Source organism: Danio rerio, chromosome 11, assembly GCF_052040795.2.
Source record: "Danio rerio strain M-AB ecotype USA chromosome 11, GRCz13ab, whole genome shotgun sequence".
In the NCBI taxonomy this organism is placed as follows: domain Eukaryota; kingdom Metazoa; phylum Chordata; class Actinopteri; order Cypriniformes; family Danionidae; genus Danio; species Danio rerio.
In genome coordinates this window covers 26,994,016-27,013,130 of record NC_141031.1, presented here as the reverse complement: position 1 = coordinate 27,013,130, position 19,115 = coordinate 26,994,016, and the positions used below count along the sequence as shown (strand labels likewise).

The 19,115-nt window shown below is 34.4% G+C and overlaps 1 protein-coding gene across 15 annotated transcripts in view; it reads left to right on the top strand.

Moving 5' to 3' along the window:
• plekhg5a (pleckstrin homology domain containing, family G (with RhoGef domain) member 5a) overlaps positions 1-19,115 on the top strand; it is a 74,196-nt gene that overhangs the window by 40,530 nt on the left and 14,551 nt on the right. For 13 of the 15 annotated variants that reach the window (XM_087273558.1, XM_087273557.1, XM_087273561.1 and 10 more), the window contains 4 exons: positions 11,608-11,799; positions 15,297-15,458; positions 17,746-17,841; positions 18,260-18,460. In XM_087273558.1, coding sequence (XP_087129684.1) covers positions 11,608-11,799; positions 15,297-15,458; positions 17,746-17,841; positions 18,260-18,460 — 651 coding nt within the window. Of the gene's footprint in view, positions 1-2,479; positions 3,242-8,550; positions 8,734-11,607; positions 11,800-15,296; positions 15,459-17,745; positions 17,842-18,259; positions 18,461-19,115 lie in introns of those variants that run through there. The other 2 variants (XM_087273568.1, XM_087273569.1) reach the window with 2 other exon arrangements.

Sequence of the window (19,115 nt, the reverse complement as noted above, 5' to 3'; positions counted from 1 at the left end):
TTAACTGATTTCACCCAGGATTTTCCCGATGGAAAATCTGGATTAATATGTTGGAAAGATTAGCTTTTTTTTTTTTTTTGTAAACAACCTTGTTATTTGGTTTGTCACATGAGAGACGCAACAAATTGTACTCTCTGTAAAGAGAACGTGTCCAGTTTAATTTGATCTGAGCAAAAGTATTAGAACTATCATACATTTTGACCATTATTTACAGAAGACTCCAACTAATATAATTCAATTTATTAGTAGTTTATTATTTAAAAACTCTTTTTAGCCATATTTAGAGCAAGATTCATTTGATGTCATATTCAAATACTGTATTTATAACAGTCTAACTTACAGTTGAAGTCATAGTTATTAACCCCCCTTGGCGTAAAATTTAGGGGGCAAATAATTCTGACTTCAACTGTATTTTATTATCTTATCTAAAGTTTTTGAATATCCTGTACCGGTGAATACTTCCATACTAATAATCAGCGATGATTCTATGTTGAATCTTATCAAGCTACAATAAGCTGTTTGCCTGGCTGGATTAACTCCTGCAAAAGAAATACTAGCCCAACATTGACTTTATCCACATACTTTGGACACGTACAAGTGGCTGGTTCAACTTCAGGACATTATAATGTTGGAATTATCCACAGCTTGAGTGAACTTGGTACAAATGTGTACATTAAAGATCTGAACTTCAGCGGCTGACAAAATCTCCTTGTTTATTGCACAAAACAATGATCAAGATCCAGAATGATTGCCTTATTTTGTATAATTGATGCTTGATATTTGTTTATGTTTACTTCTATTTATTGGATATCCCAGTTTAAAGAGACTGCAGGGGAAGGGGTTGGGGGTTGTTAAAATGATATATTTCATTATATTGTTTTTTCAGCCTGCATGCTATGGTAATAATAATAAAAAATTAACAGTTGAAAATATTTTATTATATATTATTTATATATACTTTGATAAAAAAGTATAAATTATTATACTTTTCTAAGTCTAGGTCAGAATAGTACATTGTTGCACATTTACATAAATGTTTTAGTTGTAGTGAATGTTGATGGCACATAATTTCACTCATATTTTGACACTTATTTTTGTTTAAAAACATTTAATTATTTAATAATTATATTAATTTATATTATATTAGATGTGTGTGTGTGTGTGTGTGTGTGTGTGTGTGTGTGTGTGTGTGTGTGTGTGTGTGCGTGTGTGTGTGTTTGTGTGTGTATATATATATATGTATATATATATGTATGTGTGTGTGTGTGTATATATATATATATGTATGTATGTATGTATGTATGTATGTATGTATGTATGTATGTATGTATGTATGTATGTATGTGTGTGTGTGTATATATATAAAAACTCGCCACAGCGGAATGAACCGCCAACTTATCCAACAAGTTTTTACGCAGCAGATGCCCTTCCAGCCGCAACCCATCTCTGGAAAACATCCACACACATATTCACACACACACTCATACACTACGGACAATTTTGCCTACCCAATTCAACTGTACCGCATGTCTTTGGACTGTGGGGGAAACCGGAGCACTCGGAGGAAACCCACGCGAAGGCAGGGAGAACCTGCAAACTCCACACAGAAACGCCAACTGAGCCGAGGTTCCAACCAGCGACCCAGCAACTGTCACCGACTCGGTCCCAGTCATTCCCCTCGCTGGCCAGCAGAGGCCACCATCTCCGGACTTCTAAGCATTACATCATCCACTTACACTGATCTAGCACACCTGAACTGAATCTAGCTAACGACCCACGTACCCTTTATAAGCCAGCTCCAAACGCTCAGTCAGTGCGAAGTCTTGTTTAGCCCCGGCCAGCATTTCTGAGCGTTATTCCTGCCTGATTCCTCGTGCACTACTCCAGCCTGTTTCTGACTCTTCTTCGCCTTCTGCCTGCCCACGACCCACGCCTTATATACGGACTCTGATACTCGCTGCCTGCCCACGACCCACGCCTGATACACGGACTCTGATACTTGCAGCCTGCCCTCGATCTATGCCTGGTAAAACACTCTGTGTCTGTTCATCGCCAGTCTTTATCCACCATAGACTGTTGCTGTTGTGTGTTTGCACATTAGTGCATATTGTGTGTGTGAATGTGAGCTTGATTAATAAATACTGCATAATGGATCCCTCCGTGTCAGTCTCCTCGTTACAGCAACCTTCTTGCTGTGAGGCGACAGCACTACCTACTGCGCCACTGCCTCGCCTCATATATATATATATATATATATATATATATATATATATATATATATATATATATATATATATATATATATATATATATAAATAAATATATATATATATATATATATATATATATATATATATATATATATATATATATATATATAAAATATAATATAATTAATATAAATAAAACTTTAATACTTCTTGTAAATATATCGCTACAATAATATTGTACGACAAGGTTGCTTTGACTGTACTGTGTTAGAAGTTCAGATGTGTGCTGTCGCTGTGGGCTTATATAACTAGCCATAAAAGTGACTGTCAAGCCACAGAAGAAATGATAAGATAGTGGCCTACAGCCGGTTCCTGCCATCTGGAAAGGCAGCAGTGTGTGTGTATCTTAGCTAAAGACGGCACGAAGTGGAACCGAGTAGCCAGGAAGAGTGGCGGGAGGTTTCGCTCCACCTTCCATCAGCTCTGGCATCAAAGTCAAAGGTCAGATCACAAGATTAACACACGCGCCGAGGAATACACACGCTGAACAACACTGGAAGACAGAGCGAAGAGAAGAGCAAAGTCTGGTCTCGTTCTGAAAGAATTTTGAGGTGGATTTGAAATACAGACATTGCTCACTGATTTCTTCAACCATGACTCAAAACCACAGTAAATTTGACAAGGATTAAATCATTTGTTTTGGATCTGCTCGAAGCGTTTCATCCACCTTGTATAGAAGAGAAGCCTGTGTGATTCAGAAAATGCTGAACTTTCGTCAGAAGACATGGAATGTGCCCAGCATATCATCTTTGCCAGAGGTGCCGGGTGGGCTGCTGATCCACTACAGTCCTCTGAATGAACCTCCGAGGGTTCATGCCTACTACAGGCCTCACAGGGCTGGGCTGGTGGCTGCTCGCGTGCAGCACTTTGAATCTGGAGACTCACCACCTCCAAGTCCCCTGCCTGAGGCCACATCAAGCTCTCCTAACAGCCCTGCAGATACACTCAAAGATGCAAAACAAGGGGTCAAGGTAACGCCACAAATATGCAGGTTTAATATTAGTCTCAAGTTCAAGCTTAGGAGAAAATTGTCATGTATTTAAGCAAAAATTGTTATATTAGATGAAATGTAAATGAGATATATTATATTATATTATATTATATTAAATTATATTATATTATATTATATTATATTATATTATATTATATTATATTATATTATATTATATTATATTATATTATATTATATTATATTATATTATATGCAGGGGGTAGCACGTTCGAGCCTCGGCTGGGTCAGTTGTGGAGTTTGCATGTTCTTCCCGTGTTCGTTTGGGTTTCCTCCAGGTACTCCGGTTTCCCCCACAGTCCAAAGACATGTGGTATAGGTGAATTGGGTTGGCTTAATTGTCCGTAGTGTATGTGTGTGAATGAGAGTGTATGGATGTTTCCCAGTGATGGGTTAGGGCTGGAAGAGCATCTGCTGGATAAAACGGTAAAACGTGCAGAATAAGTTGGCTTTTTTTTTTTACAGTAAAAATGGTTTGTTGTCTTTTGAATAAAATCGAATACAATTGAATAGAACGCCATTTACCTCTTAGATGAAAAAAATACATTTAAGTTTAATAATTATATTCTATTATAATATTATTTAATTATATTATTATTATTATATTATATTATTAGGTTCTATAAATTATTAATAAAATCCATCTATTTACAGTAAAAAGAATGTTGCCTATTTAAATATAATATAATATAATATAGTATAATATAATATAATGTTTTGATTAATTAACACATTTTTATTTATCTCTGAAATTACTACCTTAACTTCTAGTTTTGTAAATAGTATAAAAAATAGCATTTTTATTTTGTAATTTATACATCCTTAGGTCATTATCTTTCACTGGAAACCGAAACTTCAACTATCTCCTGTTATCATTATACAGTATCATATGATTTCAGGCACATTGCTGAGGAAATCTGGGTAAATGTGTAACCATCGGTATGTACAGAAGCACCTGGAAGGTTTAAAGCATTTGCTGGCCTAAGTGTTTCTTTATTTCTGTATTTAATGTGCCTCATCTTCACTATGTCTGACTTATTTATTCAAAATAGAAACATAGTTGACAATCTGCAAGCAAAGTCACAGGAGCAAAGAGTGCAAGCTAATATGTTACACGTCGAGCTGTATTTAATTAAACAAAAAATGAAAATTTATGACATGCAAAATATAATGTAAATGGCACAGCAGATTACCACTATAATTCCTGACAGGATGACAGAGTGCTCTCATCTTGCATTCCTCACCTGATTTTAGGGTTGGTTTTGGACAGTACAGAGAGATCCTCTGCAAAATGCAAATTAGGGCATTATGCAAATTAAGCAAACACATCATTAGTCACAGTCCCTTAAGTTACCTTAGGATCTGTCAGAAAGTGAAGAATGGTGTGCTGTGCCTCAGAAGACAGGACTCCAAAATGTGTTTATATTCACTGCACATTTGAACATTAATCGAATCACTAGTTCAAACATCACCAGTGTTTTTCTGGTTTAAATTTGTTTTGCTTGTTTAAGGATTTGTATGTTATAAGTTATGTATTTGAAGTGTTAGAATGTGCTTTATAATATCTTAGATGAATATTCAAAAAACAATAATTAACATTTTTGAACTGACAAATCATGTTTTTGTCTATAAAACAATAGTAAATCGTGTTCAAAACAACACAAAACCTAGTTGACTTCAGTTATATGGACAATAAATACAGTATACATTGCAAAGTCTTTTTTTTTTCTTGTTTTATTTTTTGCCATAACAATTTAAACTGGCATTGTTGCACTCCTTGATCATTCTGACATAACATCGGCTCAACTCAGTTGGTCTTACCAAAATGATTGAGAAAATATATTTCTTTTAAAAAAGATATATTAAAAGTGCATTCACATAAACTGTATAGCAAACTCTGTGTGACTGTTTATATTGTCACAAATAAAAACTCTACATATAAAGCTGGAGTTATATGTTCTGTTTACACATTGTCAATATTGCTGTAATTTCAAGAATATGACAGCACAGTATGTTCTACTCTGAGTTTTTTATGCTCCCTGACTCGCCATAGCCATACTATAAAAATGTGTATATATAAATATCCGCACACCTAATAAACTGACCACTCTATTAGGTAACCCAATGCACATTCAGCTGACCATTAGCTCAAATATCTAATCAGGCCATCTTTTGGCAGCAACTCGATTCATTTTGGCTCGTAAACTTAGGCAAGTTAATCGAATCAAGCATCAGAATGGGGAAGAAAGAAGCTTAATGGGAGTTTGAACATAGCATATATGTTGATGCCTGATAAGCTTGTCTGAGTATTTCAGAAACTGTTGATCTACGGGGATTTTCAAGCACAAGCATTTCTGTGGTTTACAGAGAATTATAAAAAAAGATTCCAGTAAAGGGCCATTCACTCTAAGGACGATAACCTAAAAAGGCAACACAAAGATGACAAAACTAGCACTCAAATGTTTTATACTTCAAATTGCTTGGCTAGCTTGCATAGTTTCTATGTAAATTTTTGTCATTTCCTTGTATTGTATAACTAATTGTTTTAATATAGTTATTATCTTAAAATATTCTTGAAAATAGGGCTTAACATTAAGCAGTGTTCTTCACCACAGTGTTGTATGTAGCTTTAAATTGTGCTTCCCCTTTATACTTCAATGAACTCTGGTTTGATTTCAATGTTGCAGAGCCAGCCCAAGGCATAAGCGAGCTAAGCGGCTGCTTAGGGCCCCATGGCCACCAGAGGGCCCCCAAGAGTGCATGAAATTACTAACTTTGTTTAGTTTTTGTTTTAGTTTTAGTTTTAGTTTTGTTTTAGTTTGTTGGAGAGTTTGGTTATAGATTATGGGTGAGGCAAATATATCAATATGCTCTGGCACAAAGAATCGATATTTATCTAAATGTACAAAAGATCTGAATGAATTAATCTACTCTGACTGCAGCCATTTACCGCTGTGACTGCAGTACACCCAGCTGCCACCCGTAATGGTGGATCAACAATACATCAGAGACGCACCAGCCTTTTCAACCACTGACAGATGAGTGATTGCAATTGTGAAACTTTATACAGGAATATGGGCTCACACTATTTATTTCCGCCAAAATATATAAAGATATCAATAGGACAAGAACACATAATTTGAAGGGTTTTTCATTTATTTAACCCTTGCAGACCTTTGCAAAGTCTTGTAGATGGTTTTATTGCTGAAAATATTAGATAAATTAAAAAGAAAAACTTTAAAATAATGCTCTTTTAAATTGATGAGTAAATAACTAATGTTCTCCACTGCTGGATGCATTGTAAGTACTCAAAGGAGTCTGTGCTCACCTTTCTGAGTATTCCAATCAGTTACTGTTCTTGAAGAAAATATATTAATCTAGTGGCAATGCAAAATTTTGCATGATTAAAAATAAACCAGGGCTATGCATAAAATACATCAAATAGGTTGGCCAAGTTGTAATAAATGTCTTTAGTTTACAGAAAACTTGAAAGCAATAAATTGCTATTTTAACTGTTTTCTAACATGCACAGTTGAAGTCAGAATTGTTAGACCCCCTGAATTATTAGCCGCCCTATTTATTTTTTCCCTAATTTCTGTTTAACGGAGAGAAGCTTTTTTTAACACATTTCTAAACATAATAGTTTTAATAACTCATTTCTAATAACTGATTTATTTTATTTTTGTCATGATGACAGTTAATAATATTTGACTAGATATTCTTCAAGACACTTCAATACAGCTTAAAGTGTCATTTAAAGGCTTAACTAGGTTAATTGTGATGCTGCTGCTCTGACTAATTTAGAGATGCGCCCTCTATCTCTGCATTTTTCAGCTTGTTGAACAGTTGTGTGCTTTTATACACAGTTGCAATACTATAAATGTGCTTTTAATGAAAGAAATGCATCTTATAACTTTTTGATGCATTTTTTACTCTTCATTTGCAAAAAAATTTTAGATATCATGGTTGGTTTTCTTGTGATCAAATTTCACAGCCATGTACTATGAATCATTGACAGTTGGTAAATACTGCAAAAATTATTTCCTTTTTATTGTTTTTGCCTTGTTTCTAGTCCAAATATGTAAAAAATCTTAAAGAATAAACATTTTCTAGACAGATTTTCTGTGGAAAATGCTTCTTGATTTAATGTGATTTTTATTTAAAGTGATTTTTTTTTTTTAGATATTTGAACTAGAAAATACAAATCTTTATCACTATAGCTGTGGTCTGAATTCCGATGTTATTTTCTATTCTGAACAGTTCTAAGAATGATGACATTATCGTTATCTTTAAATTTATCATTCTTGCTGTGAGCCTCCTTTAGTGGCAATTCTGTGGATCCGAAATGCCTTGGTTAACAATACTTTGAATAACTATCATTACAATCAAGGTTTGCAGAAGAACATCTCTGAATGTGCAAAATGTCAAACCTTGAAGAAGGTGAACAACAGCAGCAAAAACCACACGGCTCACCAGAAGATTGGTCTGATGAGTCTTGTTTTCCGCTGCAAAATTTACATGCTACTGTCATAATTTGGTGTGAACAAAATGGCATGTTTTCATCCTCTCTTGTAGTAACAGTTCAGACCAACACAATCTCACGGCAATTCATAACTTTTTCATTTAGTGGCTAATTCGTATGAATTCGTACAATCTATTTCGTACAATTTAGTACGATTTGCTTTTCCCCCAATGACGGTTGGGGTTAGGGGTGGGTTCAGGTGCCACGCCTCCTTTTTAAAATCGTATCATTTCGTACGACTGAAATCGTACGAATTCGTACGAATTAGCCACTAAACTGGCAAAACGTAAAATACTTACGTTTTCTCGTGAGATCAGGCTGTTCAGACTGATGTGGGTGTAATGGCGCAAGGGAGATTTTCTTGCACACTTCGGGCCTTTAAGCACCAGCTCAGCATCAGTTTACATCACAGTCTACCTGACTATTGTTGCTGCCAATTTCCATGCCTTTACAACCACAGTGCTGATTTCCCGCTCTGACATGTTTCATCATCAGCAACATTCGCTTTCACCATCACCATCCGCAGCAGATGTTGCAGTAAACAGTGATTTGCAGTCAGCTCACAGCAGTGTTGATCTGCAAGTGAGCGGCTGCGAGGATCAGTTATTCGAGGTGGCTGAGGTAGCAGCAGCAGCTCCTCCTCCTCGGCTCCGCTTCCCTCTCTTCCTGCTCACACAATAGGAGGGCAGGATTCAGCAGTTACTATGACAGCCGTCCAGCCCTCCTCAGCAATGCAGCGTCTGCCGTTCAGTCCACGCAGCCTCCTTCAGGTTCACTCACATGCATGGAGAAGCGGATCCGCATGCACTAGTGCTCTGACATCCATGTAGCTTTGATTCACTTCGCTTAATTCCGGGATCAGCATGGGCCTGGATCTTTTTTGATGTCGTGCAATGCTGTGGACTGCTTTGGAAATGCCTCTGACATCTACGGTGAGCTTATTACTGCTTGTCTTCAGTCTTTGACAGCTTGGCTTTGGTTCTTATAAACCATCTGTAATCAAATATGAGTCTTCAAAGGGCGCCTGGGAACTGCCGGGAATATATTGCCTGCGGTGCATGCATTTCTTTCCACATCTCTTAATAAATATAATGGCTTCATCAAGCATATTGGCTTGTTTTTATTAGCGGATGGGGCAGAATTTCGTGTTTTTGGCACCGCTGAGAGTATACTTGGGTTTCTTTTGATAACTCTCATCACATGGTGTCTGGGTGCAGTGTTGACTTTGTGTAAACCAGCCAAAGAAATGAGTCAAACAGGTTCTTCAGATGAACACAAGACCAAGACAATGTCAGCTTGTCATCTTTGAAGGATGACTTTAATTAGTTTTCTGCGAGCAGGATGGCCTGTCAATTATTGTTAGCAGCTTTGCTGGAATCGCAAATGTGCTGAGTGACAGCAAAATGCTGAGAAACATATTAAGTCAATCTAGGAATGTTTATTGATCCGGAGAAGCAACCAATTGGTTTTTGTCTTCATCATTCTTTAAGACAGAACATTCTGTCTGTTCAGAAACATTGGGTGGCTTCAACCCAGTGCCTGGAGATCTTTAATATCTTTGACGAAACCCCAAAAAATGCCAGGTTTGTTTTTAACCCATTGTAATTGCATTTTCCATTCAAAAGAAAGGCATCATCAGAACACAATGTCCAAGTAATGAGTCTCCCGGGACATTGAGTGGCTTTCCCCACTACACTCATGCATTCTTCATCTCTTTCCATTGTCGTGAACAAGGGAAAAGCCTTTCCCCTGTTTTCCGAGACATGCCTTGCCTCTTTTCCTGTTGTTGCCGAAGGGTTCCTCTCACTCACCCAGGTCACGGGGTTCACTAATTCTTGTCAGTCAATTCTCAAATGTTTTAACCTTTTGGTGCGGAGAATGTTGGCAAAACCCAACTGGCCTTTTCACCTGTTGACAGCTGAATGTGCTCCCTAAGGTCAGCAGAGCTTCTTTTTTTTTATATTTGACGCACGTGTGGTGTCCCATCCTCAGGTGAAAGATGTCCCGAGACACTCTGAGAACAGGCCTGTCTTTGTTTATGTATAAATGTCCTGAGTGTTTTGTTTCGTGCTTCCTTACCTGTCAGAGCCGAGCTGCATCTGGCACTTAAAATTCCACAGTTTAGGCTGATGACTGCACTTAAGGTGGCTGCTTTGACCAACTGTCAAATTGAAAATTGATGTTACATTATTGTTTTTTTTTCATCTTCTCTGTGGTTTGTTTGCTGCTCTGAAATAAATTTAAAAAAATTGAGTTGCAACATTTCTGTCATTTCATTTAGGATCATTTTCCCAGAAATTTTTAAATGTGTAAATATTGAAAAGTAATATCTTTTATAAAAATATTATTTATTTAAAAGATTCATTCATTTTTTTATTTAATTATTTAATTAACAACAACCGCAGCAGTTGTGTTTTTTTCATTTATTAAAACACTACTCAACATTTTTTGTGTGTATTTTAATACGCGAGTCATACAAGTGTCATATTAATTATTAAAATATAATTCCTTAATTAATAAGGCAACTTGGTGGCTCAGTGGTTTGCACTGTCGCCTTATAGCAACAAGGGGTAACACTTTATTTTGATGGTCTGTTTGTTGAATTTAAGTTACATTGCATCTACAGTACTTGCCAACTAATTCTTATTCAATTATAAGTAGACTGTTAGGTTGGGGTTAGTGTAAGTTGACATGTACTTGCAAAGTTTCTTATAGTCAATTAAATGTCTGTTTAAGGAGCAGTATTAACATTAAGCTGACAGTCTACTAATACTCTAATGGAACATCAAAATAAAGTGATTCTCACGAAGGTTGCTAGTTCGAATCCCAACTAGGCCAGTTCTATGTGGAGTTCGCATGTTCTCCCCATGTTGGCAGTCCAAAAACATGTGGTTTCGGTAAATTGGATAAACTAAATTGACCGTAGTTTATGAGTGTGTGTGTATGAATGAGTGTGTATGGGTGTTTCCTAGTATTGGGTTGCAGCTGTAAGGGCATCCGCTGTGTAAAATATATGCTGGATGGGTTGGCGGTACATGATGAATAAAGGGACTAAGCCAAAGGAAAATTAATGAATGATTAAATTTCTTAATAATAATAACTCTATTATTATTATTATTATTATTATTATTATTATTATTATTATTATTATTATTATTATTATTATTATTATTATTATTATTATTATTATTAATAATAATAATAATAATAATAATACTAATAATAATATTACTAATAATAATTATGTTACTATTATCAATTTACATATTGTTATTATTTAAATTGTCATTAATCATGTTTAATATTAAAATAAATAAATAAAATATTGAAAAAATACACCACGCATTTATTCTTAGGTTTGTTTTGACTATACAGTTGACGATACATAATATTTTGCTAATTATTTTGCAGTATTTTAATCTTTAAATGTGCAATTTGAAAGTTATTTAACTATATGAAGGTCTAATTAATCTGTAGCCATTGGAGAGAAAAAAAAATGTCAAGGGGCAGATAATATTGACGTAAAAAAGTCCAATGTTCCAGCCAAACTAAAAGAAATTAGACTTTCTCTAGAAGAAACAAATATTAAAGAAACTACTGTGAACATTTCCGTGTTCTGTTAAACATCCCTTGGAAAATATTTGAAAAAGGAATTTAAAATTTCACAGGAGGGTCAATAATTTTGCTTTCAGCTGTATGTGGAGTCCAGTATAACCCCCACCCCCCTCCTTCAGTACAAACATTGCTCTCTTGTTTACTTTTCCTTTTCCTCATCACTTCTCCCTCTTAATGTCTGTCTATAACAGGGTCAAACACGTCGGCGAAAGAACATGCCGGAGTTTCTGGGTGACTCCAGCATCTCAAACCAAGACTCCCTGTCCCAGCTTAGTGGATCTCTTCCAGGATCTATAACAGGTCCCGACCGATGGAGGAACCGCGCCGCCAGCCGATTCAGCGGCCTATTCAGCTCCAACTCAGGAAATGGCTCTCTAGGGAAGGTCAGCATCCAAGCGTTGTTTTACAGCAGCAAGCCACTTTCTTATATGCAAAACAAACACTTAGATATTCCTGGCAAAGTCTCTGCATTTCACACTTGAGTGAGTGTGTGAAGGAAGAAATTTCAATTTGTCAAAGTATTGCTCCACTTAAGGTGAAGCAGTGCAATTTTCAGTGTTTATTCAGTGTAATCCAAAAAAAAAGAAACATCTAACATACACTTTTAAGTCTTTCTAAATTGTACAGTCTGTATTCTGTATTGTGGTCCAAAACAGTGACAAAATCCGTGTTTAGAAACTGAAATTAACATGTAAAGCTTGTAGTTTGTCACTTCCACCTAAATGGATCAACAGTTTTATTCCCATTTACTCACACTACTATTTATCATCAAATCATAACCAATCAAATGCTCTCTATATCTGACATGTCCGACCCCCTTCAAGACTCTTTTCAATTGCTTTTGATTTGATTCACTTGAGCTAAACTTCTCTCACTGGCAGAGCGGTGATAAAACAAAACACTATTGGCTGTTTAAAAAAGGGGGAGGAGCTACACTATGTCCCACCCTCTCTTTGTGTTTCGGTTGTGATTGTCAAACATAGAAGAAAAATGTATATTTCATAGCACTTTAACCTCTTAAGACCCAAGGTGTTTTTTACCTGCATTTTTTATTTCTCTTTGCTATATGTTCATATGATGTACTTTTAGAGAAAAGTGATGTCCATATATGTGGACTTGTGGTCCGAATTTGCATAAAACACTTTTCCTGACAGTTTCTCAATGCATATATAACATATGTAATTTTTTTGAACATGTTTTGACTATCAGAGAGTAAAAACTATTTTTTTCCTCATTTTGGACAGTTAAAAATAGTGTTTGGGACATTGCATATGCTGTGTGAACAGCAGTAACAGGATGTGTTAACAGTTACAGGATGTGTCTGTAACAAAATATAAAATCTTAAAAGCCACTTTAAGGCTAAAATATGCTGTCCACGTATGTGGCCACTAAGCCCTTGGAGGTTAAAGCCATTTTCTCAAAATGGGGTTTTTCTCCTGTCATAAATATCCACATCGGCAGCTTTTACATAAAACTTCACTGTTTTATCTGTATTCTGAATGTTTTCACAATGTAATTTGTCAACGCTATCCAACAGCAATTTAGTGGCTAATTTGTATGATCTCATTTGGACAATTTAGTATGATTTGCTTGTCCCCTAGTGTCGGTTGGGTTTAGGGATGGGGTTTGGTGGCACTTCATCTTTTAAAATTAGGGTACATGCAGAGCTAGTGTTTCCTCCCATACTGATAAACTTCTGGTGAACAGTTAATGTGTCTTTTTTTCATTTTATACGGTTCCTTTCACAGGATCGATGTTGTAGTAAAATTAAAATACAATCAGTTAAATAGACTTTGGCATTCATTTAGTTGCTCAAGGGTGAAAGAAGATGAAAAGCTGTTTACATGCACGCACCCATCAGGATTAGCAGGCTAGCACAGAAGCTTCATTGAATATACTGGGGTAAAATAAATGCTTATATTTTAAAGACATGGCAGGGAAAATTTAATTTAATGCAGTGCTTCTTGTACACTGTGAGACCCTCTTTATATCGAATATCACTCAGCTGTTGGAGATCCAGTGGGGAAGCACTTGACCCAGGTTACTGACAAATTAAAAGTCCTTCCGCATACTTCTGCAAATACCTAATTCTAGCTTTTCACCTGAACTTGTGTGAATTCATCCGCTAAATTGACAAAAAGTAAAATAGTTATGTTTCCTTGTGTGATCAGGCTTTTATAGTGAGGTTAAGATATTTCTAAAATCCCCTTTGTAAAAACCCTTAATTTTAATGTCAAAACAAAATTAAAATAAAAATGAAATAAGATTTTTGAACCTGACTTCATCTAATGTTCAGATTGTTTGAGCTAGAAATGTATGCACATTAGCACATTCTCAGCATATAAGAGTGCTTCCCTCACAAATATCTCTTTTCAATTATTATATTATATAGGATGCTTTAAAATATCATATATGTGCATACAGTATACTTTAGATTAGTCAGTACTGAAGCCAAATGTAGAGCTAATCTAAGAAAAAACTTACAATAACACTCTAAAAATGAGTGGCCCAAATGTATATGTTACGGAAAATATTAAAAACAATTTTTTTTTTTAAGAGTAAAAACCAAGAAACGAAAAAAAAAAATCTAATTTTCTTAAAATTCTTGAGTTTGTATTTATTTTTGCATTACTTTGCATCAATTTAAATAAATTATCCTTCTATTTCTAAAGATGTTCCGTAACTAAAAGATTATTTTAATAAATATATCATTTTAATAAATCTGCTTTGTTCAAATGCACAAAAATATACTACCTTTATTCACTGAGAAATGTATAAAAGTATTCATTTTCAAAATTAACATGTGCTTAATTATCCTGAGCACTGTTTTTAGTTAAATAAAGTGGATTTAATAAGCATATTTAAACATAACATTTTAGGAAATGTACTTTTTTATTCAGTCCTTAATGAAAATACTCAACTGAGAAACAACTTATTAGTGTTTTTACCCAATTCACCTACAGTACAGTGTCTTACTTTGGAAATATCCAGCACCAAAAACAGGACAATGTACTGTACAAGTAGACTTTCCTACAAGCTTAGGCTCATTTTTTCCTTCACGTGCAGGGACTTTTGACGTGATTTAGTTATTATACTCTTGGGATTTATGTTAGTTTACACCCTCTGACTGACTCAGGAGTGTAAACTTAGGGTCAGAGCTCAGGTTGGGTCCTCTTCCTCTGCATGTGTCTCTTGTAAAAGTAGCATAATAGTTTGACGTTGGTCCGGTGTGGATAACAATGCCTGTTTAGGAATGACTACAGCTTATGAGATCATTAAAGGTGCCTTGAGATTTGCTGCATGATAAATACAATACTATAGGGTTAATACTGTATTTGAGTTTGTGCCTAGAATTAAACATAACTCGTGAGGTAAAAACTTAAGTTTGAGTAGTGCTTTATTCTTGAGATGCACAGTGTATTGATACCATATCATTATTCATTTATTAATTATTATTTGAATTAAAAATTCATTTAATTGTTTAGTAAATTATTATATATTTGATATTATATGCTTTATTCGAAATATATAACAAAGTTTAGCTACAGTATAACTATCCTGATGTTTAATCTTTATTCAAATGCAGTCACTTTCATAAAGTGTCAACAAAATAAAATAAAAAAACTTAAATTGTTTACATAATTTGCGAATAAATATGATACAATATTAGATAATTTTGCTGTTTATTTGTTGCAGTTTTTTGTAGGTTATTAGTGATTTACGGGAGATTTGGTGTGCCACTGCTTCTTATATTGAAGCAAAATAATGTTTTACATTTTTAGTTTGCAGATTTGAACCAAAAATCTATGAAAGTTCACTTGCTGCAATAAGTTTCTCATATGAATTATATTTGATTTCCTCTCCGCATTTCTCTTTTCAGGAGTGTGATCGTGTAGAGCAGCTGCAGAGTAAGTTATACTCATACACCATGTTTGGATTACCCAAGATGCCTCCGCAGCTCTCGTTCCACAGAGACTCTTGGGAAGAGGAGCCCAATCTGGAGCTTGAAGAGAGCTGGAAGCAGCTTTTGGAGAATCCTGAGGTGAACACACTTTCCTTTCTTTCGCAGGACTATAGTATTTTTATATTTTATTAGCAGGTCATAATAACCCATAATAAATCATGAATCAACGTCATCTGACTTCATTATGCAATGATAAAAGCGGTCAGACTGATGGCTGTAATCAGTTATGAATGGTTTTATGGTGTTTCTGTTGTAGAAATGAATGTTTTATTGCTCTTGTCATGATCGGTTTTATAATAAGAGTAACTCTTTCAGCTTTAAAGACGTAAAGTACTACTGATTTTAACACAGATGACCCTTCTGTTTTTTATTACATATTATCATCACCATGAAAGAGATGAACTCATAAAATTAAGATGAAGAATATACCATATACATAATGTTTGCAACTCACTTGTATGTATTATGTATACTGTATATAGTTAAAGGCAACAATACTATGCCCTACAACACATTACAACATCTTCTTTGTGAAATTTATTTCTTTTAAAATATTTCCCAATACAGCTTTTTTAACACATTCTTAAACACAATAACTTTTTTTAGCTAACTTTTTTCTTCACCATAATGACAGTACATAATATTTTACTAGTTATTTTGCAAGATACTAGTATCCAGCTTAAAGTGCAATTTAAATGCTTAAATAAGTTTATCAGATTAACTAGGTTAAATAAGCAAGTAAAAACTGCTTGGTCTTTAATAAATATTGATCTTAAAAAAATAACTATTTTAAAAATGCTTTTATTAGCCGAACTAAAAAAAAAAAAGACTTTCTCTAGAAGAAAAATATTATTATATTATATTATAGGAAATATTGTCAAAATGTTCTTGCTCTGTTGAAAATCACAGGGAAAACATTTGAAAATTAATAATAATTTTACTTAAGGGCCATTTTTTAACATTTTCCCTTCACTATGTATTGTAACTGGACATTAGTGTAACTTGTCTTTAGTAGCCATGTAAATACATTTGTCAACATGAACATTTACACTAGGATTTAAGTCTAGCCAAATGTGTTTTTGAGTACCTCTGGAAGTGCTGGAAAGTGGACAATCTAAATAGTCTAAAGTTTTAGACCTAAAGTTTTTACACCTCTATTTAGTCTAGTTTCCTTGTCATCAGCAGATTTGTGTGTAACTGGGTTTTTGGTGTTACTGTATTCTAATTACATTTTTGTGGAACTTAAATGCTAGAATGTAACGAATTACATTTTAAATTTGTGTAATTTGATTACAGTTACTAAAGTTATTGTAATTGCGTTACTTGCGTTACTGAAATATCTATTTTTTTAAATCACATTTTCCTCTGCAACGATGCTGTTACTGTCGAGCATGGTTGCTTCTTTAAGTTAAAATACAGACATTACTTTGTAAATAGCTTCTAAAGAACTTTCAACTGCTTTTAACTTGACCAGCAACTGTTCAAGCACTTGAACAGAAAGCAGTTTATGACAAAAATTCTAGAGTCACTTACAAGAATTGACAGGTCAGCTTCATACTTTGTATGGAGTATACACGCTTTGGTATAGATTAATTACCTCAGATAAACACAAACCTCCCAAACACTGCAATGCTTTTGCATACTATGGATGTCAATTGTTACAGGTATCTAGTTTTCTTCTCAATGTCTTCTTTTGTGTCCAAAAAATAAATAAAAGAAACAGATTTGAAACAAGTGAATGATGAGAGAAGTTTTTAAGTTTTGGGCGAACTCTTTAAGTTGTAATGTTTCTTAGTGAATATTAAATTACTGAAAAAGCTGCAATTTACTTCGTTTTTTATAGGCATATTTTATATGATTTAGAAAAAACATAGTAATCTGATTACTTTTTACATGAAGTAATTAGTAATGGAATCAGATTACAATTTTACAGTAGTGGTCAGTGATTTGTAATCTATTACTTTTTTTAAAGTAACTTACCCAACACTGGTCATTAGTGACAAAAATGCATCTTAAATGGATAGTTCACCTCAAAATAAAAATGTACTTACTGTTTACTCACCATCAAAGGGTTCCTAATCAGTTTGAGTTTCTGTTGATCATAAAAGAAGATATGTTAAAAAATGTTGGAAACCCCTACCCATTGACATCCATAGTAAAAATAAATATGCTATAGAAGATAATGGTAAACAGCTTTCAATATTCTTCAAAATATCTTCTTTTGTGCTCCACAGAAAAAAGTAACACAAACTTATTTGAAACAAACAAAGGAACAGTGCTGTTAATCATTTTTGTGTGAACTAACCCTTTTATAATAGATGTAAACAGGGTCATTGATTAGGCTGTCGCTGTTTTTTTCTTCTAGATTTTAACCAGACGTCAATGCCATCAGCAAGAAGCCATATGGGAACTCCTGCAGACCGAATCAGACTACATCAAGAAACTGCATGTTATTACTGATGTAAGACCCAAACTATATTTACTATATTTTAAAATAATCTTACACTGTAAACATTTTCTTGCTGTCTCAATTTTTTTAGCCCAATCAAATTAACTTTTCCTGTAATCTCAACTTACATCAATCAAACTGACTAAAAATATTAGGTTACATTTTGTACAACTTATAAACATGTAGTTAAAAGCTGATTAAATTAATAAAATAAGTGACAAAGATATTTGTTGACATATTTTTGCCATTACATTTTTTACCATATAATAATTATATAATTCAGTTAAAAGATTAAAAAACATTTTTTTAAATGTTGTCTCATCCAACGCACATTGACTGTAGCATTTCAGGAACTTTTAAAGTATATGAACCTGTGGCAGTTTATATCAGAAGCACAGTATAAAGTCTGCATCTCTTCTTCTTTCGCCAGCTGTTTCTGTGTGGCCTGCTGAACCTGCAGGAGAGTGGTTTACTAACTGAAGTCGAACCCACACGTCTCTTCAGTAACATTCAGGACATTGTGCAACTGCATTCATCCCTGTGGACTGAGGTCATGCTGCCGGCGTTGGAGAAAGCCAGACAGAAGAAAACAATGCTCAACCCCACTGAACTACATCAGGGCTTCAGTACAGTGAGTGTTACTTTTGTAATCATTTACTCACCCTCACGCCATTCCAAACTCATAAGACCTTCATTGGTCTTCTTGACACAAAGGACAATATTTTTAATCAAATGTGGGAGATTACTGTCCATCAGTTGATATTCTGTTTACCCAGAATTCTGTTCTGTTTGTTTTATTTGGAAGTCTTCATCACAGAACATGCTCTTGCAGTGTTGCCATGTCTTTTATTCTAAGCTTTTTGTTCAGGCTTAGCTCATAAATCAATTCAAGTTCATGGAGCTATTAAAGTCTACAGATGCAGGATGGAACACTACATTAATAAATGTTATTAAGCAGTTTATAACTGCAGCTACAAATGCTGTACTCTTGACTTACAACCACATTTATAATGTGCCTAATAATTGTATTTTCATACTTTGTAAATGATTTATTTTTCATTACTAAATGAAGTATTACATTATTTACAAACCATTTGTATTTAAGGGCAGTTTGTGGTTATTAAGATTTTTCAGAATGAGTTAGTAAATGATTAATATACTATTGAAATCAACGCTTATATATCGTATTATTCAGGCTTATATTAATGGTTACTATACATGTTAATGAAGGCTTTATTAACTCAACTTTATGCAGTTTTGTGACCTAATCTGAAGTGAGGACTATT